At 41.9% G+C, this 24,178-nt stretch overlaps 1 protein-coding gene across 8 annotated transcripts in view; it reads left to right on the top strand.

Annotated features, from left to right (window-relative positions):
- The window catches only part of RPAP1 (RNA polymerase II associated protein 1), a 49,253-nt gene extending 39,598 nt beyond the window's left edge, over window positions 1-9,655 (top strand). For 6 of the 8 annotated variants that reach the window (XM_032690495.1, XM_032690492.1, XM_032690497.1 and 3 more), the window contains 7 exons: window positions 680-875; window positions 1,792-1,941; window positions 2,392-2,534; window positions 3,492-4,296; window positions 5,300-5,476; window positions 6,903-6,959; window positions 7,727-9,655. In XM_032690495.1, coding sequence (XP_032546386.1) covers window positions 680-875; window positions 1,792-1,941; window positions 2,392-2,534; window positions 3,492-4,296; window positions 5,300-5,476; window positions 6,903-6,959; window positions 7,727-7,882 — 1,684 coding nt within the window. In that variant the 3' untranslated portion in view covers window positions 7,883-9,655. The remainder of the gene's footprint in view (window positions 1-679; window positions 876-1,791; window positions 1,942-2,391; window positions 2,535-3,491; window positions 4,297-5,299; window positions 5,477-6,902; window positions 6,960-7,726) is intronic. The other 2 variants (XR_004357543.1, XM_032690498.1) reach the window with 2 other exon arrangements.
- The last annotated feature ends 14,523 nt before the right edge of the window (window positions 9,656-24,178 follow it).

Raw genomic sequence — 24,178 nt, 5'->3', positions numbered from 1 at the left:
TACCACTGAGCAACACGCTTATGGTCGCTCTTCCTTGTGGCAGTTTTGCCTGTACAGACATGGCATATCCAGTGTGGGCCCCACAAGCACTGCTGGTATGAAAAGTTCTAGTTTTACCTGCAGAGAACACACACACCCCAAGAGTGGTGTGGTCATGTTTACGTACATTAAAGCTAGTTTTCTTCTGAAAAGATTCTAAAAATATGCATTTCATGAGCACATAAAGGGCAGCATTTTTGCCATGTCAATTTTAGGTATAATCAGGCTTTTTGGCTTTGCCTACAAGTTTATTACTGTAATATCTTGAGTGGGTGGGCAGCTTTATTAGCCTGGTTTGCGTATGTATGCAGGGAAATGTGTGGATTTTTTTTCAATCTAAGGTCCAGTGTTTCCAAATGCTTGACATCAGAGATGCGTCACTGCATCAGTATTTCTGCTCATCGTGACCAATTTAGCTGAAGATAAGAATTCATGATAGCTCACTGGCATTAGCTTGTATGGCAGTAGTGCTTACTGGACTAACTGTGATACTAGTTTTTTTCTTACACAGTCTTCAGGGCTTCTGTTTTACTGTAATGTGTGGTGCAGTTGAGATAGAAAGTAACATTCCTTACAAGATAACTCCTCAGCAGTATGAATGCTTTTGACCTGACCCCTCTCTCTTTATTTGTTCACACAGACCGTGTTCTGCTTTGTGCAACCCTCTGTCCTGTTCCCCGGCACCAGAATCCGTCATCAGCATTTCATCTCTGAGTTGCACTGGAGGCAAACCTCCTTTGAGCCTGGTTGGCTCCAAGTCACCTTTCCCCTTCCTTACTGCCCTCCTGTTTCTCATCAATAGTATCACTCATATTCACAAGGGCCTGACCAGCAAGGTAAGAAAAGACTTTTTCACTGTAAATTTTACTGTAAATTCTAGGTGAATGATGATATACTTGTGAGGGAGATAAGTATTTCTATCTTTCCAGGCTTAAAAGAGATGTTAGAAGGACCGTTAAAAACAAATTGCTGTGCATTTTTATTTTAAAACTATTATAAAGAGAAATAGTATTATAGAGAGAAATACCCCCATTTTCAGAACAGGTGGGATGAGGATCTGAAAAATATCTTGTCTTTGAATTGCAATATCCAGTTGACACCAGGAAGCTGGAATTATAGAGCAGGTGGCACTTAAAGGATGGACTTATAAAGAATGTTGAGAAAAATTGAGTAACTGTTGTTTGGCTAAGCAGAATAAGTAGCTTGAATGTCAGTGGAGGAAAGGCATGGTTGAAGCATGTATAACAAAGAAAAATGGGATAATATTAAATAAGAGAATGACTGCTACAGTGACTGAAGAGGTTCCTTCCTACTTCAGGTTGTCCTGAATTTGTAGAATGAGTGAGTTATGGAAGATTACAGACTCTGAGGAGGAAATGACTGAGCCCTAGAGAGATGGAGTACCTAGCATAAGCTTTCTCAAAGCATTCCGGTCACCTTGTGTTGAATTAGGTATTTACTAATAGAAATATCTGGCCAGATAAGGGAAAAACATGTTTAAGCCCCTGGCCAGACTTCTGCCTTATGAAGCACTATGCAGGCAGTGACTGTTGGTTACCTGTGATGGGGATGGTCATGATGGATGCAGGTGAACCCGGAGGCAGAAAAGCAGATATTTATCAGGCTATTTTTAAATATCTCTTTTGGAGTAGCCAACAGGAGGTAGGAGGTAAGCCTTAGAGAGGGCTATGTTTTACTTTCCTCCAAGCACAAACTGTCTTATTTGTACCCCTGCTTGTGATTCCTTTACAGTACAGCTGTGTGCTGGGCTTCAGAGGCTTGAAGGATTATCTACATCAAAGCTGGCAGACTGGACCTCCCTCTGTGACTCCCTCATCTGCGTGGATCCTACGCCATGAATATCATCTGCAGTACTTTGTGTTAGCATTGGCTCAGAAAATGGTATTGTTATTAGTCCTTTCATTTCTTTCACCCAGGGATTTGACTTTGCTGGCAACCAGTCTTCACATCCATGTTCTTTCTAGTGTCTGACTTAGATCTGCTGACTCTTCAGCTGACTTTTATGCCCCATTAGCAAATAACATCTTTACAGTTACTGATGTGGGGATTTAGTTCCAAAATACTTTGGATGGCAAAATATATTTTTACCTGTCTTTGAGATAGAGTAAGAACAAAATTTTCAACTGTGCTGCTAAAAAAATGTCTGACTACCTAAGGCAGTCAGAGGAAGGAGAAAGATCTCTTGGTATGAATGCTGACAGCTCTTGCAGTCTGCCTCAGTCTTTCACTTTCCAGCGAGATTTGTGTCTTGTTTGACCCTCCTGTCCTCATTGATTGTCTTTCTTGACAAATGATATAGTGCTTTTATGTGTTGTTTTGTTTCCTGTACAGGCAGGCGCTTGTCCGAATTACACCCAGCATGCCTCACTCCATCACTGTGTTGCCATGGCATTGCTAAGCCGCCTGTTGCCAGGGAGCGAGCATCTGGCTCACAAGGTCCTACTGGATCTTGCCTTTAATCCAGAGTTTCTTCCGTAAGCTTTGCATTTTTTCCTTTCTCTAGGCTGGTACATGGGAAAACTTGGGGAAAATGGAAAAAACCACATTGGCACTGTAATTTTGTCATAATTTCTGGCCTTTAACAGGGCCCGTATTTGAATTGTGGTTATTCTCCAGGCACTGAGCCTTCTAATCAGACAAGCACCATGGTTGCATATTTCTCTCTAGTGTACCAATGTTGAGAAATGTGCCCGGTTTCTTTTGATTTCCTCTGTGAAAAGTCTTGTGTGATTCCTGATAGAACTGATTTTCACTGAGGCCTGGCATCTGCCATCTAGAGAGTAGCGATTCTAGAAAATAAATGGGAATTTGACATAGCCTCAAAAACTTAATGAAGTTTATGAGTGGGTTTGTATGTTTGTGTGGTGGTGCTTTAGTTTTTTGTTTGGTCAGCAAAATGGTCAGTGTTTGGTCTGAGATCATGGCATATGGATTTGACAAACACCCTCCACACACATGGTTTCTGACAGTCTGTATGGTTCCCCTGACCTTTCCGCTGCCAGCTGCAAAGCTGCTGTTTTGAGAATTGTCTTACTGATTGATGTAGGCCTTATATGATACGCAGTATTTCATCTCAGCACCCTGACATCTGTGTTAGTAAGTAGGCTGCCTCTGTGGAAAAGGGGTTTCAGCCTCCACACCAGACTACTGGCATCGTGTGGATGTTTTTCATGGCACAGCCTCAGTGTTACTAACTCCAAAGGTGGTTCTGTGAATTCCCTATGAATACCAAGATAGCTGGTGCTTTATGGGCACTCTATATTAGAATACCTGAATGCTGTAGAAAGTGTTGCCAGTGCTGTGCATATGCTACTCTTCCTGTTCCAGGAAGGTTGTAGAGATGAATTTATGTGCTGTTTTATTTGTTTGGTGTTTTAGGGGGACTTTTTGGTTGTTTGTTTCTTAAACTGTTGTTTGTCTTTGTCTTACAGTGAGGGGAAAGCTGGAGGGCCAGAAGCAGCTGACTTCTCTGATATTCTGCATCTGGGTACCAGTGCAAAACTGGCACAGCCTGGCTCTGCAACAGCAGTTTTTTCAAAGGTTACTCGTGGTGCCCTGCTGAGAGAATCTTATCAGAATCTGCCTTCCATTCGTTCCTGTTACCTTTCTCATTTTGTCCACTTGCAGCCTACTCTTATGCATTCCCAAGCGTCCTACCAAGGGCGGAATTACCTCATCCAGTCAATGCTGCTTCCTGAGGTCAAAGGGCCCATCCTGCCTTCAGACTGGCCATTCTTTCCACTTATCAGCCTCTACAACAAAGTGACTAATGCAGAGACACGTGGGGCTGTACTGAACTCTCTCCCACTTGATCTCGTCAACACTGTGACCTGGAACTTGCAATGGGTCTTACTACTGGAAACCTGGCGTGATAAAACCCTTCAGAGCATCCCTACTGCTGCCAAACTTGCACGGCTTATGTGTGTCTTCCTCACAGGCTGTGACCTCTTTCTAGAAGCACCAATCCACCGCTACACAGCTGGCCTTCTCTCTGTGTACTGCCAACCCAAGGCCCTGGACTCCCTGAACTTGGATGCTCCTCTCCCTGGTTTGGCATCCTTCCATGACCTCTATATAAGTCTCCTGGAGCAGTTTGAAGGTGTCTCCTTTGGAGACCCACTGTTTGGAGTCTTTGTTCTTCTACCTCTACAGAAGTGTTTCAGTGTTCATCTGCGTCTCTCTGTTTTTGGGGAGCACACAAATATCCTGCGGGCACTTGGAGTGCCGTTACAGCAGGTAATCCTGGTAGTTGCATGTCACTGCATATTTCTGGATTACTGGGCTCTTGCCTGTGATTCTCCAGCCTTGATTTGGGCATCCCAGCCCTTCCCCTTCTTCCCCATTCCTCTGTTCCAGTACAATAATCATGCTTTCTTTGCTTAGAAGCTTTTCATTCTCCTTGAAGAGAGTCCAACTCATGAAATGTAAAATAGAATAGGAATGGAGAGCAATGTTCTTTTGATTTAAGGCTGTAACAGCAGTATGTACATTTTACAGGTTGATTGACTGTAAGTCTAAAGAGCAAAGTCCAGCAGCTGTAGGTCGCATAAACATTTTCAGACACCTTTTGAACTTTATTTTGAAAGCAGATAGTACGTATATGTGGAGGGCGGGAGCTGTGAAATTGCTCAGTCTTCAGTGGAAACTGTGCCACACCCTGCTTGGTCTAATGATTGAGAACCTTCTAATTTATAGGCTGTATATGAAGGGCTCACCGCATCCCATGTTCCGCCAGCAATTGCCTTTCCCTTAAATAAGTATTTCACACCTTGGTGAGAACCTTTTCCTTGCCTTGTGCATAGGCAAATAGTAATTTTCCCTATTGGAGTTGTGCTCTGCTGGGTAAATTGGCAAGAAAATTTGGTCTGTCAACTTCAGGACTATGTTTTTTTTTGAATAAGCAGAGCACAAGAGATAGAATTTAGTGGTGCTGTCAAAAGTGCTCTGTCTGCTTACTTTGTAACCACTCTTCTTACCTATGCCAAAAATCAACTGCAGTGATAGAACCTGCAAAACATCGCTCCATAAAGCTGAAGAGGTCTTGAGAACACTTTGTCAAGGCATGTTACATCAGTCAGTGTGGGCAGTAGCAGCTCTTGCTGCAAATGGGGGTCATGCCACCATGTACATCATGTTATATAGGCAGGCGTGTGCAAACACCCTAGAAATCATGAACTTCCCCTCACTACTTAGACCCTGACAAAAATTGTAATGTTGCCTCTGTATGGGTTTGTTGCAGTTCCCTGTGCCGCTTAAGCGATACACTTCCCCTCCTGAGGATAACCTGAACCTCCTGCGACTGTACTTCCGAACACTGGTCACTGGTGCGCTGCGTCACACCTGGTGCCCTGTTCTTTACGTGGTGGCTGTGGCTCATGTGAACAGCTTTATTTTCTCCCAAGAAAGTGCGACGCAGGTAGGTAATGGATAGCAGAACTTCAGGGCCTGGAATCTTTGGGTTTTGCATCTGCTCTCCCAGGGGTCTGACCTTGGGACTTAAAAACAAAAATTATAAGCAACTGTGTTGAGAGGACTGGTCAGCTGTTCAGTAGACCACGTATGAGGCAGCAGCTTTTGTTCATTTTACCCTGAAGTACTTGCACTAATGGTAGCCAGTCCCACATAAATTTTTGAAGTCAGCAACTATGTGGGCTGTGGTATTGAGGGAAGAATAAAGCAGAAAGGATGAGGGAGCTGCAGGCAGAGAGAGCTCCACCTAGTTGATCAAGGAAAGCCAGTTGATGTAATCTTTTTGGATTTCAGTAGATCTTTTGATGCTGTCTCCCACAGTAAATGAGTCTGGCACACAGCTGGATAAACACATCATGTGGTGGGTGAGCAATCAGCTTACGGGTCGAGCACAGAGGGTAGTAGTGAATGGGGTGACATTAGACTGGTGACCTGTCACCAGTGGGGTTCCACAGAGCTCTATCTTGGGGCCTGTGCTCTTCAGCATCTTCATAGGTGACTTGGACACAGGACTAGAAGGGATATTAAGGAAGTTTGCAGATGACACAAAACTGGGAGGAGCTGTTGAGTCCCTCAAAGGTAGAGAGGCCCTGCAGAGAGACCTCGGCAAATTGGAGAGATGGGCAATCACTAGTCATATGAAGTTCAACAAGGGGAAGTGCTGGATTCTGCATCCCGGATGGGGCAACCTTGGATGTATGTACAGACTGGGGAATGAGATGCTGGAAAGCAGTGCTGTGGAAAGGGATCTGGAGTTCATGGTCACTGGCCAGTTGAATATGAGTCAGCAGTGCTCTGGCAGCCAGGAGGGCCAACTGTGTCCTGGGGACATCAGGCAAAGCATCGCCAGCCGATCAAGGGAAGTGCTCATAGCACCAAGCCTCACAGAGTTCAAGAATTGTTTCGATGACACCCTCAGGCACATGGTGTGGCTCTTGGGGATGGTCTTGTGCAGGGCTAAGAGTTGGACTTGATGGTCCTTGTAAGTCCCTTCCAACTCAGCATATTCAGTGACTCTGTAAAATATTTGGCCTCTGCCTGAGCAATCTTAAGGTGTAAAGTACTTTTTACTTTCACTTTGCTTGAGTAACCAAGCAGAAGCTTTCCCGTGGCCTTGGAACCTCTAGTAATGATTAGTTGTGCTAACAACACTTCACCTCTCATCTGCAGTTCTACCTGAAGGTTGAGAAATCAGCTGAGATTCAGATCAGGGAAAGGAGGAGAGGCAGGATCCAAGTGATAGCCATCTCAAGCACTTTCTGCTAGAACAAGCTGCTCATTGTCATAATTAACAAATCATCCTGGAGTGCTGTATGCTCATGGGCAAAATTATTATTGTACTGTATTAAGGAAAGTATGTGTTTTGTTCCCAGGAGACTGATGCTGCTCGGAAGAGCATGCTGCGGAAAACATGGCTGTTGGTGGATGAGGTAGGATCTATAAGATTCAGTTTGTACCCCTGGGAATTAAATTTTCTATACATGCTACTCTTACATACTTATATTTGGCTTTTGAAATTTGTGTTTAACTACCTTGCTAACTTGAGAATGAGAGATTAGCAGCAGGATTTTGGCCTGCAATGTCTATAAATACTGCTAACCAGTTCTTGTAGTAATTAAACTCAAAACATGGAGCCCATTGAAACCTAGATGAATCTGTACTGTATTTCAACCCTCTTGTCCAGGCAGCATTATATCTGGATAGTTAGAGGTGCTAGAGGAATGATTCTAGCACAGCTATGAACAGACAGCCAGCAGTGATCTGCCTTAACTCTGAGGCTAATGCTTCCCCTGAAAAGAGCAGAACTGATGCAAGGTTTCTCCTTTTCTCAAGGAGCTTGCCAAAGTCTATCCTTTTTGTGACAGAATGGGGTCATTTGGCTCTCTGTGGTTAGTGTCGAGGGTAAATTATTAGATCCCACTCAAAACCCCACCTGGGTTTCTGGCAAAAAAGTCCTTATGAGAAGCTGTGTTGAGAAGATGGTGGAGTTGTATTCAGAAGAGGAATTCTCATACAGATCAAAAGTTAATTTTATTGCAAGAAACTTGCCTTTTATACCTCTTCAATTGAAGATGTAATTAAATATGTTGAGCATGATGGAATTGTAGTATCTGCAGATTGCTATGTTGTGTTGGAGATGGTGGAAAAGATTAGATTCCTTTCAGACATGTTTAATGGTTACTGTTTCTTTCTTCAGAATTTGAAAAAACACCTGCTGTACTACAGACTGCTGAATGCAGAGAACCCTATGGGATTTGACCTTTATGAGCAGCTCCCTCCCATGAGACTGAAGTACCTGCAGATGGTGACACAGAAAGAAAATAAAGAGAATGCACCAGCGCTAGACTCATAGCAAAACACTTGTGCAAGAAGAGAGCCAAGGTGAAGAATGGAAGAGCTCAGTTTATACTTCACTGATTAAACTACTTGCAGCTCAGATGGTTTTAGTATTTACCTGGACATTCTTGGCATCTTTGCCACATGAAGCACTGGTAAAATGCTCCCAGCTCTGCAGAACAATGCACAGTATTTGTGTGTGTGGCCTTTCTGTGTTGAATGTTGGAGCATTTTCCTTCATTTTCTTTCGTGTTGTTCTTCTTCTTCCCAGAGAAGGTGAGGATGTGTCTGAAAGGCACTGGACTGTTGGATGAACTGAAGGAAGTGGAAAAGCTATTTCATTCAGTCAGGCTGGAAGCTGGGTTTTCAAGATGATGTCTGTCTTCCCTAGATATTTCCCTTGCTTTTTTTGTACCCTGAATTTTGAATGGTCCTTTCCCCACACTATTCCCTGCAAATAGAATGATGATGTGACAGGGAAAAAGCTGATCCTGAGAGCTCTTTTTTTTCTTACATTTAATATATATATAGGCAGTTTCTCCAGGATAGTGTTCTGTGCATACAGATGTATTGCATCAGACCTCTAAGAAATATTAATACTTAGTGCAGTGATACAAACATGAATATCTTCCCTTGACTGTCTTTTGGATAGTCTCTAAACTGTTTTCTTTTTTCCCTTAATTTGGTTCCATGTATAACAAGATCAAAAATAATTCAGAGGAAAAAAAAGTATCTGCTTGTTTAGCTAGAATATTTATTGGTTGCCTTCTGAGGAGAATGCAATTTTAATGTTGAAGTGGAGTTTCTTAGCTCAAATGTAATTTTATCAATGTTTAATTTGATCCCACTTCCACATCCAAATTCTATATTGCAGCCTTAGACACAAGGCTAAAAGGCTCCTCACAAGTGCCACATCAAGTCCAGAATTTACTATAGGTTTGATCCCCCTGGATGTTTTCTTTGTATCCAGTAATTTTTGCAGAACTAGTCACTCTGGCAGGCTTTTGTTTGGAGAACTTTAACAAGGTTTGTTCGTAAAAGAATTTCTGATTTTTTGTTCTTACAAATAAATTCGAAGGTGCAGGGTAATGCCTTGTCTGAAGGCCTAAGCTCCTGTTGTTACCTATCAAACAGGCCAAGTTAGCTTCCCTCCAAAGAAACCATGCCTGTATTAACCTTGCTCCAGTCAATGTCCCAAGAGGAGCATGAAACACTGTTAATAGGCCTGCTTGTAGTTATTGAAATTGTTCAGACAAGAAACAAAGTCCAGATAGCAACTTTATAGAATCAAAGAATCATTTAGTTTGGAGAAGACCTTTTAAGATCATTGTGCCCAATGATAACAGTATCGTTCTTTCACCTGAAAAGTCAAGTGTTGCTACCCTCTCAAGTGGCTACGTAATCACATAGAACTTACGGCATTTGTGACTGGGTTGCTGTCTTTGTATTGGCAGTTTTCTAAGTGTATCAGTCCCCCTTAAGTTGCCAAAAAATAAAGTTTCATTTTCCTTCACCTTATTTCAGAAAGGGCAAAACTGGCATTTCCATTCAATCTTTTTTTCTGCTTTTATCTAGATGGTGAGAGCCCAGCAGTTGTCTTTCAAGAGCAATGGATGGTAAAATATAAGGACTCCTAGCTGCCCCTTTAAGACCAGCCTTCATCAAGGACTTTGCCTTTTGCTTTTCAGACCACCAGTTATAAAATCTCTTCCAGTACTTTGTGCGATGCAAAGTTGAGTTTTGTATTGTGTACAGGGTGTAAATAAATATTTTGAGAACTATGCAGGTATTTTTTTAACTGTGAGACTGCTTTTCTTTATTTAAGTCTTTCTTGAATTTGGAGAGTTCTATTTGCAATTTATCAATATCTTGGGAATGCTACTGCTGTGAGAAAATGCACTAAGCTTTGCAGCTCTGTAAGAAAGCTCCTCAAGCCAAAAATTACATGTTGTGTGATGGGTCAGTAATACAGGGTACCAAATGCTGGGTGTACTTGGGGAAGGTGCAGAGTTGGTATCATGTGATTTGTGACATACCACAGGTGGGAAGACAGTAAAATACTGTCCATGGATGGTATTTGAAATTACGATACAAGTATCAGCAATGGAGGGAAGGAAAAGAGAGGATCTCAAATAGTTCTGCAGGCCACAGTTATGTGCAGAAAATTCTAAGGATGCTGCATGTGAGTTTTCAAAATGTCGAATGTCACTTGAGGTGGTACAGGAGTCCTAAGCTTGAATTTTTTAAGGCTTTGGGCAGCCTTTTACCAGATTTCTCTGCAGAACACTAGAGGGCATTGCTTTGTCTAGTTTAAATGCAAGCTTCTATTGGAACTTTGAAAAAAAAAAACAAACACCAAAAAACAACCAGCCCTTAAACATGGTTTGAATTTCCTGTGTTTTTTATTTTTGCAAATCCTTTTGGAGCAAGTGTGGAGAATTCAATATTTTATGTGATAGGTTGCTAAGAATTATTTAGTGCTTTGCCAGCAGGAACATTTTTGAAAAATCCTGGTAGAGTGAATGTAAGCTTTAAACTTCAGCTGAATGTAGTCTGAGACAGGACCAAAGCATGCCAGTTCTGTTAATCCAGTTTAATCCTGATCAGGGTAAGTGAGGAGATGAAGAAAATTAAAACTGTCCCCAAAAAATTGATGTGACTTCTTAAATCTTTATTGAAAGCTTAAGGTTTCCTTGAGAAGAAAATAATTCTGCTGAAATAAGACCCACAAATAGGTTTCTGGGGTTGAAGTGGTTCTAGCTCAGAACAACGTATGTTGTCTCATAACTCTCGTCAGAAGTCAACAAAACCAGCAACAACAACCAAATAAAAATATCCCTGCCTATGTTTTAATTCTTAGAAACAAAAAAGGCCTCATCTTTTGGTCCTTTGTGGCTCAAAAATGCTTGATTTCATCCAGGTTACTGATATTGTCCCTTGTGGATAACGGTGGAATCTATATGGTACAAATTCAGCAGGGGCTGTGCTGGAAGGCAGCAACGTGTTTTTAAAAATGATTGTACTGGAGATGAGTTGAAGGTAATGCTTTTAGTATTGCTGTTGAGTTGGTAAGTAAGATGGTGGGGCTGTCAACGGTTTTGCATCCCATAACTTTAATGGCAGAAGTTTTCTGCATTCTACTGAATCTTTTTTTGCGTTTTGTAATGGGAGAGTGAGTCTTCCCATCAGCTTGGAAGGATGTCCTTTCTTGCCTAGAAAAAATGGAGTTGATTTGTGATCCTTCAACTGCATGAGTGGTTTGAATTCCCCGAGTTTAGAATCCCTATGTGATGACTTGGCCCACTTTGCTGAGTAGGGGCAGTTCCCAAAAAAGATGTAGGCAACTCAGTGGCTGACAGTACTACACACTGAGGTAGGACAAGGCCTGGCAGAAGAAAGTAATGTGTTAGGCAAGGAAGAAATCAAAACAGAACTGAAACTATGTTGTATGGGAACTTTTTAACAGTACACATGAAGCATTATGTAATTAAAGCACTTACATTCCACTGTATTTATTGACTCCTTCAGTTTGACAGTAGAATTTAATAAGCTATTTCTAGACTAATGCATTATGTCTGGCCACTTAACATCAGGCAAACCCTAAACACCTTTTGCTGATGAAGTCACGAACAAGCCATAAGATGGGGGTGTATAAATATACTACGGGTCAGACAAGTGCATTTCTTTCAGTGTCGGACAGAAAGTAGAGCAGAAAAGGCATTTTTATTGTTGCTTGTGCTCCTTCCTAGTTCTGCAAAGTTCTCCTTGGAAATCTCTCATTGATGAAGTGGTGCTGCCTCCAGCTAATTATCATACTTGGGGGGGCAAAACAAATTTATTCCCATTGGCTTACAGAAGCTCATATAAGCTTTCCATTTACAAAGCTGGCCCTCTGATATCCCTTGTTTAAATAACTTTATGGTAATTTCCCGACCTTTCCCTCTAGTTTTTAAAAACTGGCTTACCCTCTCCCTTTGAATGGAGAATCTGTGCTGAAGCCATGCTCTCAGAACTGCGTTTTGCATGATAAGTAGTGGTTTCAGTCAGGGGTAAACTGGCCGCTGTTCCCCTCCCTCCCTTTTTTGTGGTAATCTTGAGTCTCAAAGCAGCTGCTGCAAAAATGCTGTCTGTAAGTTTCTGGCCAGCCAAAGCACAAAGAGCTCCAATTCAACCTGACTGAGGACCAGATGCTTCACTGGCAGTGTTCTGAGCCTCCAGTCAACCCTGACTTGAGCAATAGTTGTGAGCAGGTTAATGACAAACAAAGGACATTGTAAGACAGAGCAACACCTGGCCCATCTTTGGGTCTAGTTCTTTATTTGCTAGTGGACTGTAACTAGCAGGTACTGACAGACACACGTGGCTCCAGAGACCAGAGGAATTTCCTTTATTCTGCCCCGGGCAACTTTTCTGCAGTACTTTGATGTCTGTTGAGCAACCAGCTTGTAAGTCCAATCAGTTCGATGGATGTTTCCAAAAAAGTACTGTGTATGGACATTATAATGAAGTCTAAGGCATATGGGAAAGGTTAGTGGCACCTACCCTCTGTGTCCCTCTGCCCTAATCTACAGGGATGACAAACCAGACCAGTGAAGTCAATGCTCATTACAAAGCAGCTGCTTGTCCAGGCCACAACAAAAAAGGGGGTTGTGTGATGGAGAAATACTACTGTTGTCAAAGCAGAGCCACATAGGTGACAGTGTGTACTAAAATCTGAGGCCTTAGTTGATGACTACAGCTGGAAGGAAGTTTTGTGGAATAATCTGGGTGCTGGGAGCCCATCCTGAGGGGCAACAACTATCGGGCTGGGCAAGTAACGGGGAACACCTGGGCCCAGCACCAGCCCTCAGGGAGCTTGGGGAGCGGTCAGCAGGAGCAGCATCAACCGGAGGTAAATACTTTGTTTCATCCATTTTATCTGCTTCTCCAGAGTGCTGGGTGGCTGCTGGGACCTTGCTCCCCAACCACAGTAACCAGTCTGAAACTTTGGGATGGGACAAAGAGAAGGATTGAGTGAGCCAGTGAGCTTGGAGAGTGGCTCAGCTTTTGGACGTTGTTTCTGGGTCTCTCAGATTGAGACGAAATTTGTGGTTCCCCCTCTATCTCCACAGTGTCCTTATCCCCTAGTACTCCCTTCATTTGTTTTCTTCCATGTCCCTCAGTCCCTCGACTCTCCTTCTGTACACATTTGTTTGCCTTTCTATTTTTGGCTTTCCACCATTATAGTAACTTCTAGTTCTTCTCTGTTGGCTTTTCTCACTCTTTGAGTTGTTTGCAGAAGCAATCCATAATTCAACAGTTAAACTGGAGAACTGAGATGTCACCGCTGAGTTTGAGGTGGAAGCTCACGTCTCTTGGGGTGTTCATCTGAAGGTCTGGGCAGATGTCCATAAATAACAAGCACAACATGCCCATTTGGAAACCTTACAGCAAAGAAGGCTGTAACTTTACTTTTAAGATCCATGCTATGTAGGTGGTGTAAGCACACCACACCATTTGGGTCTGATCTGTCAGATATTTGATGACACTATAGCAATTAATCTGTTGGATCCGTCTTCCTGAAAGGACAGTAACTGTATTAAGTGACTTTTTACTGTTACTGCTTCCACCACGGCAAATTTTTGCTCACAAAATGAAGGAGCACATCTCCACAACAGTATTCTAGGCTTCCTCAGTGCACATGGACTTTCGTTAGCAGCTTCCAGCACAATGCATGTTTGGGGTGGCTCTCTGTTGTCTTGAGAGTAACAGGAAGTGCAAAGAGCTCTGAATTAACTTCAGGTATTGCACTGCTGGCAATGAATTGTAATTTCAGAGGGGGGTGACATAGCATGATGATACAATTACAGCCACTGTGAAGGTATGTTGTTAGCATCTTTAAAAATAAAGCAGCTTGCTACTTCTGGCATCAATGTATCTTTCAACATAGATTATAAAAAACAAATTTAGAATTATACAAAAATTTCTCTAAACCATCCTGCATCTCTTGTCTCTGACATGAGTGTCAGCTCACTCAGAAAATGTTAGTTGTGCTGCCACCCAGAAGACACCACAGATGGTGGCTCATTTTTGTTCCTCTTGGTACTGTCTGCTGTAAGATTGATCAGGTTTGGATTGATGAAATTATTTGGGCAGAAGCTGCCATTGCTCTCCTCCTATCTGTCCACTATTAAAAGAAGTGGGAGGAAAAGGGATATAAAATAACTTTTTGGTGTCTTTCTCTCTTTGGTACTGTTTTGTGAACACTTAAAATATTTATGAAGGAGAGTATGGGCTTGCTGACCATGCTTCTTCGCAATGAGCTCTTATAAGCAGGTTTTATATTTTATAGCTTCTGAAGCTTTTTTTTTTTTAAGGGAGGGGTATGGGCTTATGTTTTTTGTAACAGCACAATTTGCAGGTTAAAATTAGGATGTAGAACTTAAGTTATCTGTAAGTAACTACTCTGGTGCAATGCGAGTCAAAGCTTTTCATTCTCAGCATGCACTGGTGCCATGAAGGCCAAGCATTGCACTGTGGGAAAAGTTAGCAGGTGCCCATGTACGTTTTGCAGAGCTTCTCTAGTCTTATTATATAATCACTAATACCATTTTAGGGACAATAAATTGTCTTCTTATATGAGTCTTTTCTGCTACCAAGATACTTTTGAGATTAGGAAACTATTCTCAATTTTGCAACTTAACTTTTCCTTTGAACCAGCAATCTACTGCTTTCTGTAGTTATTTGTTTTGGTGATTCCTATACCTAGCTGCAGATTGAAGAAAGAAGCAATAAGCCTACAGCTAGCATGGAATTCTTGGCCTTTGCTTAAACATAAAATGCAATTTTATAGTCAGACTAAACCCTTGACAGGAACAGATCCTCCTGGAAACAGTGTTAAGGCACATGGAGTTTAAGAGGGTGATTAGTGACAGCTCACATGGCTTCACTAAAAGCAAATGGTGCCTGGCAAATTTGGAGGCCTTCTATGTGGTAATGGCATTGGTAGATAAGGGAAGAGCAACTGGCATCATCCACTTGGACTTGTGCAAAGCATTTGACACTGTCCCACGTGACATCCTCGTCTCAGGCTGGATGGGGATTTGAGCAATAAGGTCTAGTGGAAGGTGTCCCTGCCTATGGCAGTGGGCCTTGGACTAGATGGTCTTTCAGGTCCCTTCCAATTTAAGCCGTTCTATGAATTTCCAGAATACGGCTTCTGGTCTAAACTAAAGAGAAAGTATGATGCACTCCAGAAAGATATATAGCCTGAGATTAAGGTAATTTCTCATTATGGGGGAGACCCCAATTACTGTACTAACAGGTCTTCTAATGTGAAAGATTTTCCCAATTTTCTGAAATTTCCACTTTTCATGCTACAGTGAACTTAAATGTGATGTTAAAACTGTATCCAAAATGGAATACCAATTTTCTTGTTCATCCTCAACAGACTATGGAGAATTAATTGTTATAGGAAAAACATTCTTAGAGTGTGATAAATGTATTTTGTGGTTTAGTTCAGGCTTCTTTTTTGTTAACCACATACCCTTCCAACAACTGTACTAAATCATTAACTGGAGGATATTCCCAAAGTCTTCTTACTGCATACTATAAGCTAATCTTTACTGGTGCCTTTTTGGCTTGGAGCTTTTCCCCAGTGTGAGAGGAACAGGAAGGAGTGAGCATGAGAGTCCTACTGGAGTTGTGTCCTCTTGACTCCAGTACACAATGTTTTACCAGGAACTTGCATGCATTTAAAAAGCTGTTGTATGCTCTTATTCTGCAGGCTCATCAAAGAAGCAAGTGTCATCATGAGAAACAACTTGTTCTTGGAATCTTTCTCATAAGTTGCGATTGACTTTCAGTTATATAGTCAGACTGTTGAGGTAAATAGACAGTGAAGATCAGGAAAATGGTAACCTACTAGGCTTTGCTAGTAAAGAAAACTTGGATGTTCTGCTTTGTCAAGATGCAGGTGAAAGCATCTCTATAATCCATCTGCGTATTAGCCTTGATTGTTTTCCCAGGGAATCTATTCTTGGATCTTAATGGGGATGGAATCATGCCCTCTGTTTAGTAATGCCAAAGGATTTCAAGAGGTAAGTGCTGTAAGTAACCATTACTGAATGCTGCTTTGATAACAGGCTTTCCTTTTTATCTAGCTGCAAAAGAATAACATACTTCCCTTGACAGATAGTCACGAATAGAGATCTCAAGTCAAAATAAACCTTTACTGTCACTATCCAGAGGCCCACCCTGACCCAGGTGTTCTTTTATGTGCATGCAGGCATGGTCATGTTAAGACCTCACTCTCAAAGTCTCTCAAAGCTTAATATTTCTGGTGACAGATGTAATTGTCCTCTTACATTTTTACTACAGTAAAAATCCACTACATCCATATTTCAAGTCTTCTGTAGCTCCAGCTGTGTGTGCCTTCAGGATTTTATTGCTGCTTTATTCCTCTAAGAGGTAATTATTGACTATGTTGGGAGACTAACTCCTTACTGAATAGCACAGTTAATGCTTCTGTTGCTTGGTTTTGTCTGCTCTCTCATCCACGCTTGTGGATTTCCGTATTGAATGAACCCCAAAGAGTTTTGGGACATCTGGTGATAATATTTGTAAAGAAGTTTTGAAAACGAGCCGTGCTTGTGAGTCCTCCTGAATGGAAGCTGGAAGTTGTGCTTAGGAAGAACCTTTGTGTTTTCCTTTAAGGCCTATCAAAGAGCCCTATGCTTATGTTTTGAAAATTTAGTGGTTTGGATCACTTACAGTTTCACCTGCTGACCATCAATGTGTTCAGTGGCCATAATTCAGTCAATATCCAACTGTCTCAGTCTTGCCCCTGCCATTCTTTGACTATTGTCCCATAGGCTTATTCAGTGGCACAGGCATAAGCATTCTGCTCTTTTGCATTTGTCATTTATTTGTTAGCTCTCAAAATTTGATAAGCTCTAGTTTCTAGCTACTCTAGGGTGGAAAGGGTTTCACAGAAACTTAACTGCACTGAGCACCGTAATAAGTTTCTTATCCATTGTACTATGCATCTCCAAATTCCTTAACAAATGTTGAGTTTCATAACCCCCATGTGGGTGCGGCAATGAGTGCATATACAAAGATCACTTCACCTACTGCCAAGGTAAGGAGGACTCTTTTACTCATGTATTACTGCACGCAGAAATGCCACAGACTATTTTAGCCTGGAGAACAGAGTGCTGTATTTAGATGAATCTGTAAGATTGATTTAGGTAGTTACCTAAATTAGATTGTTTCCAGACCAGTGGGATTAAGAACCCTCTTTTTGCAAAAAGCGTTATGAGATCTTTAATGATCACATAAGGTCAGGACCTGGTTTTATGTCTTATCTGAAAGACCATGAACTTATAACTAGTGATCTGTCATTGTCTGATCTGACTATCTATTCTAGAGACTGCTTTATTTTAGAAGAGATTTGTGTAGCCAGGAGTCTAAATGCCATCAAAGCTTTTAGTCCTTGCTATATTCCTTGCCTGAGGAGGTTTCTAACAAGTTTTTATTATGATGTATCTTTTTGATTTGGTTTTCCCTTTTTATGACAAGCCAAAATGAGACTTCAAAGAATAGTTTTCAGTTTGTATGTCTGTCATTTGCTACTGTGCACAGAGCTGCTTACTGATCTATGTGTGAAAATTAATTAATTCTTGGGTTGTTCAGGAGAGTATCTAGTTCTCAGTACTTTTTCTGGGTGAGTTCATCTTTCTGGCTACATGACCACCTCTCTGTAAGACCCCTCATTGCCCCTTACTTTAAAACTACAGGCATAGCAAACTGCATGAATGTAGCAGGAGTGTGTATGCCATTCCAGTAGTGCTTTAAGCATTTCACAGATAACTGTTGTGTGTGTTCTTGTGTACCCAGGTTAAAAAACCTCTAGGAATCATATAAACAAAATCTTTCTGGTACAGTTGCTGTATTCTGAAAAGGCACATGTGAGAAAATTAAAGGAGCTCTTCCTTCCAACTGTTCTTAGCATCTTATATATAACTTAGCAAGTGTTTTTGTTTATAGCAGAGATATAGAGTCAGGACCCAGCTCATAACTTCATTGTTTATGTGATGTAGCCATCTGATTTCCACCCTCTTGTACACATGTACATATGTGCCCATACGATTTCCACATTGCCCACAAAACACTCACTGTAGTGGTTTTTTATAGCACAAAAGTGTGTATTCCTGTAGTTCCTGCCAAGGGCCTGTTTGGCCTGCAGCAAGGAAATGTGTCTGTGCAGTAACATCTCCCTGACTGAGCCAGATGTTATCTGAGATGGGAGAAAATGGACAAAGGAAAATGCTCTCCTATTCCAGGGTGCCCGAGGAATGAGCTATGCCAAGTCCTTCCGTCTGTTTACTATGAAGTTTTGTTTAGCCCAAAAAGGATATTGCTGCACGTCATTGTGCTTTTAACAGCTTCATTTCAGCAGCAGCAGAGGAGATGAAATTGAAATCAGAAGGTCTTAATTTCAGAGAGAAATAAATTTGTTCAGAGACAAGTCTTTTCTATCTCTCGAGTCACCAATATATTACTACCCTTGATTTGATTTGGAAGCTATTTAGGATGCTGCAGTAACATGGCTGGCTGGAAGTCTGGGTAACCTCATCACTACCTGGCCATGAATTGCAGACTGTGAGTTCGTCACACCATATTGTTTGACTCATGGATTCTGAAGGTCAAATTCAACAGCCTTGTTTGAGGGGCATGGTTAGCACCAGCAGTGAAAAGGGATACATGAGTTTGTAGTGAAACGTAGAAGCAAATCAGTCCTTTAGGAAGAGGTGGGTGGAGAAGGAAGACAAGTACAAAAAAAATTAAAATATAACTGGTAGTATTGGACATGAGTCAGAGTTTCTGAATCATCTGGGGAAGTTCAGCCAGCCAGCCTACTTTTCTGGAGGAAACTTCTTGTCCCAGAGCTCTGAGCTGGCACATCAAATTTGAAAGGTTTACTTCATGCTTTTGTGGCCTGTGCATTCTGCTGTTTAGAACAGAATAGACTAGTCCAACAGCCTGACCAATTAAGGACTGACCAAACTAAAGCTTGTTATTAAGGGCACTGTCCAAAGGCCTTTTAAAGACTGTCAGGCTTGGGGCATCGACCACTTCTTTAGGAAGCCTGTTCCAGTGTTTAACCAAACTCTCAGTAAATAAATGTTTCCTATTGTCCAGTTTAAACCTCCCCTAGTGCAGTTTTGAACCATTCCCCTGTGTTCTGTCTCTGGATTCCAGGGAGAAGAGCTCGGTACCTCCCTCTCCACTTCACCTCCTTGGGAAACCGTAGAGTGCAATGAGGTCACCCCTCAGCCTCCTCGTCTCCAAACTAGACAAGCCCAAAGTGCTCAGCCGCTCCTCACAGGACATTCCTTCCAGCCTCTTCACCAGCTTTGTTGCCCTGCCCTGGACATATTCAAGGACCTTCACTCCCTTAAATTTTGAGACCTAGAACTGTCCACAATATTCAAAGCAAGGCTGCATCGATGCTGCTTACAGCAGGGTAATCATCGCTTTTGAGCAGCTGGTGATGTTGTGTTTGATGCAGCACAGGATGGGGTTTGCCTTCTGGAACACCAGGGCATACACTGCTGCTCCATACTGAGCCTGCTACTGACCAGCACCTCCAAATCCCTGTTTGCAGGGCTGCTCTCCAGACACTCCTCTCCCAGTTTATACTTGTGCCCAGCATTACTCTGCTCTAGGTGCAGAAGTAGGCATTTCAGTTTGTTAGATTTCATCCCATCAATTGTAGCCCACTGCTCCAATCTCTGTAGATCTCTCTGCAAGGCCTCTTATCAGCAAACTTGCTAATAGTGCATTCAACTCTTTCATCCAGATTGTTGAACAGAACTGGCCCTAGAACCGAACCCTGAGGAACAACCTTAAAGTTGGTGCCTCAAAATTTGATCCTTGACTCAGCCACCCTCCCACATGTTTTGTTCCCCCCCCCCCCCCGTATATCTCAGAGCAGTTTATAAACACTAATGCACTAAGTAACTTCATGTCTGCTTTAAATGGCCTGTTTCTTTCTCCTGTTTGACAGATGGGAAAATGCAGCACAGACAGCTAAGATAGTTGTGTGAGGTCTCACTGAAGCAATTGACAGAGGGAGAGTAATCCCTGTGCAAGACTTTCTCTTCCTCCCTGTAATCAAGTCCCTCTCATTGCTTTTGTGGAAGGTTCAGTTTTCACAGCTTTTGGACTTACTGGTGACTCTTATGCTGGGATGCCCAAATAAGATCTTTTGATACCACCTCCCCTCAACAAAAATTCACCTTTTAAAATATATTGTTTATCCAATACGATTTCAAACTTATGTCCCTGACCTTGCAGAAGGCTTGACGGCAGAGATTGCTCTTGCTAAGCCTTTAGGATCCTGACGAGGTGCATCTGCCACCATGACTGACTCCCAAATGACTGTTGCTGCAGGTGCACACAAGTGCATTCCAACACAAATATGTTGTTAGTTTCCTTCAGGAATGAGGTCTGGGAAGTCCTGCTGTCCAGTCAATTTGAAACAATGTAACTGAAGAGCAAGCAAATGTATTGAGTCCCTGTGTGTTCCATGGACCTGAGGAGTGAGTAGAGGGAAGGTGGATATCAGTTGGTGTCTGCTGAGGGAACAGCTCAGCTATTTTTGCCCACATCTGCTCAGTCTGGTAGGAGCCAGCCGGTCACTTACACGTGCCTACTGGCAGGCCATTCAGTACCTCTGGGAGTCCAGACTGGCCACAGAGCATCCTGCCCTTCTGGTGTGCGCCTCCATAAAACAGGGAAAGGTGCAGGAGCCTGAAACTAGCAGATCAGGTTTAGGACATGTGGATGAGAATCTAGCAGGAGATAATGCATAACAAACTGAAATTCCTTCATCCCACTGTTTATGGAGTAGAGGTTTTTGTATTATTATTTTTTCCATTGCACTAACTGTTATATTTGTGGCGTATATATATACACATATCTCAAAGCAAACATGGTGGTAATTGCTTGGCTAGCAGAAAGAGAGAACGCCAAGCACTTGAGATTCTGTTGAAGCGTTTTGTAGCAGGAAAACAAAGAAAAATGTATTTGCGTTGGTATACATGTAGGTGGTGTCCCATGAGCTGTGAATCAGCAGGAGGGCTGTATATGTAAGGAAATGGTAAACTGTAGCAAAGAGACTGAGGAGCAGTGTCCTGGGCAGGCATGTGTGTTGCTGAAGGGCTGTTCTGTTCAAGGCCTTAACTAATGACCTGCGAAGTAACAAATAGCCCATTAGACCACTGATGCTGCTAATGTGGAAAGTGTTGTTGAATACCAGATAAATAGAAAGGCAACTAAAATGTTGAAATCTGGACAGAAGTCAATACAGCAGAATTTAAACAGGGGAGATCACATGAAACATGGCTTAACTAGAGAAATAAACCTGTACAAAAAGAGGCTGAGAGTGGTCAGCTTAGGCTCCTTAGGAACAAAGTGCCAATTGAAGTCATTGGGCTTAAGTATGAACAAACAGAAGTCTCTTCCCAGAGATTGAGGCACCAACAAGCTGTCTTGTTTTATGCAATTTGGAGCTGTCATCCAAGGGACATTCCACAACAAAACTCCTCTGCTTTCTGAATGAGTAGAGAGAGTTTCAAATGCAGAGTGCAGTGTAATATTTCAAATGTAGTAATGTGGTCTTTTGAGTAGATCCTACAAAAATAATGAAAATAAAATCAAAAGACCAGTTTTATACTAACTTGCCAGGCAAAGAGGAGGAGAAATAGTAAAGAGATAAACTGTTTGGGAAGAAGTGTTCCCAGAAGAATAGTGGGGATCGGTGGGAAGAAAATGTGCACAGAAATCATCTTTATTATTTATTTTGAATAACAGACTTGTATATAGAAAACCTGGAGCATCTACACAACAGTAGCCAAAGGTCCAGAAATTCTCTTCTTAGCTTGGGACTCAGAGGAAACTTTACGATGCAGTTTCCTTGTGTGGAATGTGCTTGGAGGAATTCTTCTCTTCTGCTTGAGAAAAAAAAATTAAAGAGTGGTCTCAGATCCTTCCCGTTTGCACTTTGATTGTGTTTGTTTTCATTCTCTTTCTCACTGGAACCATACCTCATCTTCAGCCTTCAATGTATATTTTGATGGGGTGTTCAGGTACAAACATATTTTCCCAGAAAACCTCAGGCATGTCAAGCTGCAGCAAAGGGACATGCTGCAGTAACAGATTGTGTGGCACTGTGAATCCTCTCTAGACTGAACTGCGCAGTTCACACTGAATTGCCTTCATGGTTCCTGGAGGTAGTCCATACACTTCAGAGGATGTGCTGGTAAGTATCACCATTTCTTCGAAGAATCATAGACACAATTGTTTCTGTAACGAGTTGTTTTCTCTAACTAGGAAGGGCAAGGCTCTCTTTCCTTTCAAATGTCCCTGAGCTGTTGGTTGATTTTTGACAATCTGTTTTCCAGAGGTGATCTTACAGCACTTAGCCTCTCCCAGGTTTCTCTGCTCTCTGTAGTCTCCTCTGTGACATGCTAGGATGGGGGATTGTACCTTTGTGCCCCCAAATACCTTTCTATCAGTCTATTCCCCTAGTTGTTTTTGTTTGATGGAATAATTGCAAACTCACTTACTATGCCTAGGGAAGGGGCAGGAAGAAATCAATCTTTCATAGCATTAAAAGTACAGACAAAAAAATCCAACACAAAACAGATTCCCTTGAGGGTATCATGGCTTTTAATGTCATTTGCATGTGGCTTGATTTTTGCTAATGAACCAGCTGTTTGTTTAGAGCTCTTAAATGAAGCTTTTGCTTCAAGGGCTGCTGCTGAAAGAAGAGATGGGAGAAAGGGAAAGGGCAGAAGAATAATACATAATTCCAGAGGACAGTCATGTGAATTGTGATTTTTTTTTTTTTAAGCTAGAGGAGCTGCTCTACTTTGCAATCCTCAGGCAGCTCCTCTGTCATTTGCAAGGTCAGGATTTTCTGACTTGCTTGGAGGGGATGCTCTCTGACCAATGAGGCATGAAATAGCAGTTGGAGAAGGGCTTGATAAATATTGATTCAGAAATTGCCATGGCTGCTGACTGTGTGATTGGCCTGTTTACCCAGCAAATGGAAGAGGAATGGAAAGAAGTTGCCCATTTCTCAGTGATGGTGGCACATGCATTTTTCAACACTGTCCTAGATATAGGTTCTGAAAGCTCAATCCAGCAAGTTTTTTCAGGACAGCATTAATCCTTTGTGGCAGATTAGACTTTGCAATCCTTTCTCATGTCAGTAGCCTTCCCTTCTTATTTTCATTAGACTCTGTGTAGATGGTTACACTACACTACACTCCTCCAGGAGGAGGAAAGTTTTCCAATGCAAGCAGGATAGGCAATTTGCTACTTTGGGGAATATCTGTCCTGCATTCATACTAAAATGAGTACACACTATTTGTGCTTTAAGCTGAATGAATTATGTCTCTGTTAGTCAGCTATGAGCCTGAATCTGTGGTTCCAATCTGAGTGGTTTGTGTCTCCTACCCTGTTGGGTCTCAGCAATATAAACTGTGAGCCAGCAGAGTGATATCATACCACTTCAGTATTTTGCATAATACCATTGTGTCAGTGCTAACCTGCTATGAGGGACACAAAATTCAGGTTTCCTGTATTGCCAACTCAAACCTGAATTAAAAATCAGAATTATGGTAATTAATTCAAGCTCAGTACTGTGCTAATGCAGTTACCAGGTTCTTGGAGTATCTCAGAGTACAGGTAAAAATGAGCTTATACAATCTCTGTACACAGTGGAGGCATGCCCTGGGTGAGCTGTTTCCAAACACCACCTGAGCTTGGGGCTACCCTGTTAAGTGTTGCAGGATTGTCCCTTTCCTATACGCTTGAAAGAAATCCTATGCTTATGCAATGCTTCCTATCCATACTTTTCCTGTTAAATATGAAATGTACACAGAAATTGTAAGAGGCAATCTCTGAGTCTGTTCTGCCACAGGAGTTTTAACACCTTCCAATCTTTCTGATCTGTAATTTCAGTGTGTTCAAACCTGTACAACGCGAATGGGTGTGATTTTGTTTCCTTTTAATTTCTGTGGCTTTGGTAAAGATACTTCAACTAGTAAGGTGGCTGGGGGCTTCTGATAGAATTAGGAGTTCCCCACATTAAATGTGGTGAATGCATATAATACCACAGAGAAGGCTGGGAAGAGGCAACATTTGTTCTGGAGGGCTTGTGATCTAGGCAAAACAAAAGAGAAAACAGGAGAAACCAAGGTCTGAGTTTTACTGTGTGGAATCTTTTTATGAATTATGAATCAATTGAAAAAAATGCATT

This window comes from Chiroxiphia lanceolata, chromosome 6, assembly GCF_009829145.1.
Source record: "Chiroxiphia lanceolata isolate bChiLan1 chromosome 6, bChiLan1.pri, whole genome shotgun sequence".
Lineage (NCBI taxonomy): Eukaryota > Metazoa > Chordata > Aves > Passeriformes > Pipridae > Chiroxiphia > Chiroxiphia lanceolata.
The sequence above is the reverse complement of the archived record's forward strand: the minus strand, read 5'-3'. Positions and strand labels throughout refer to the sequence as shown.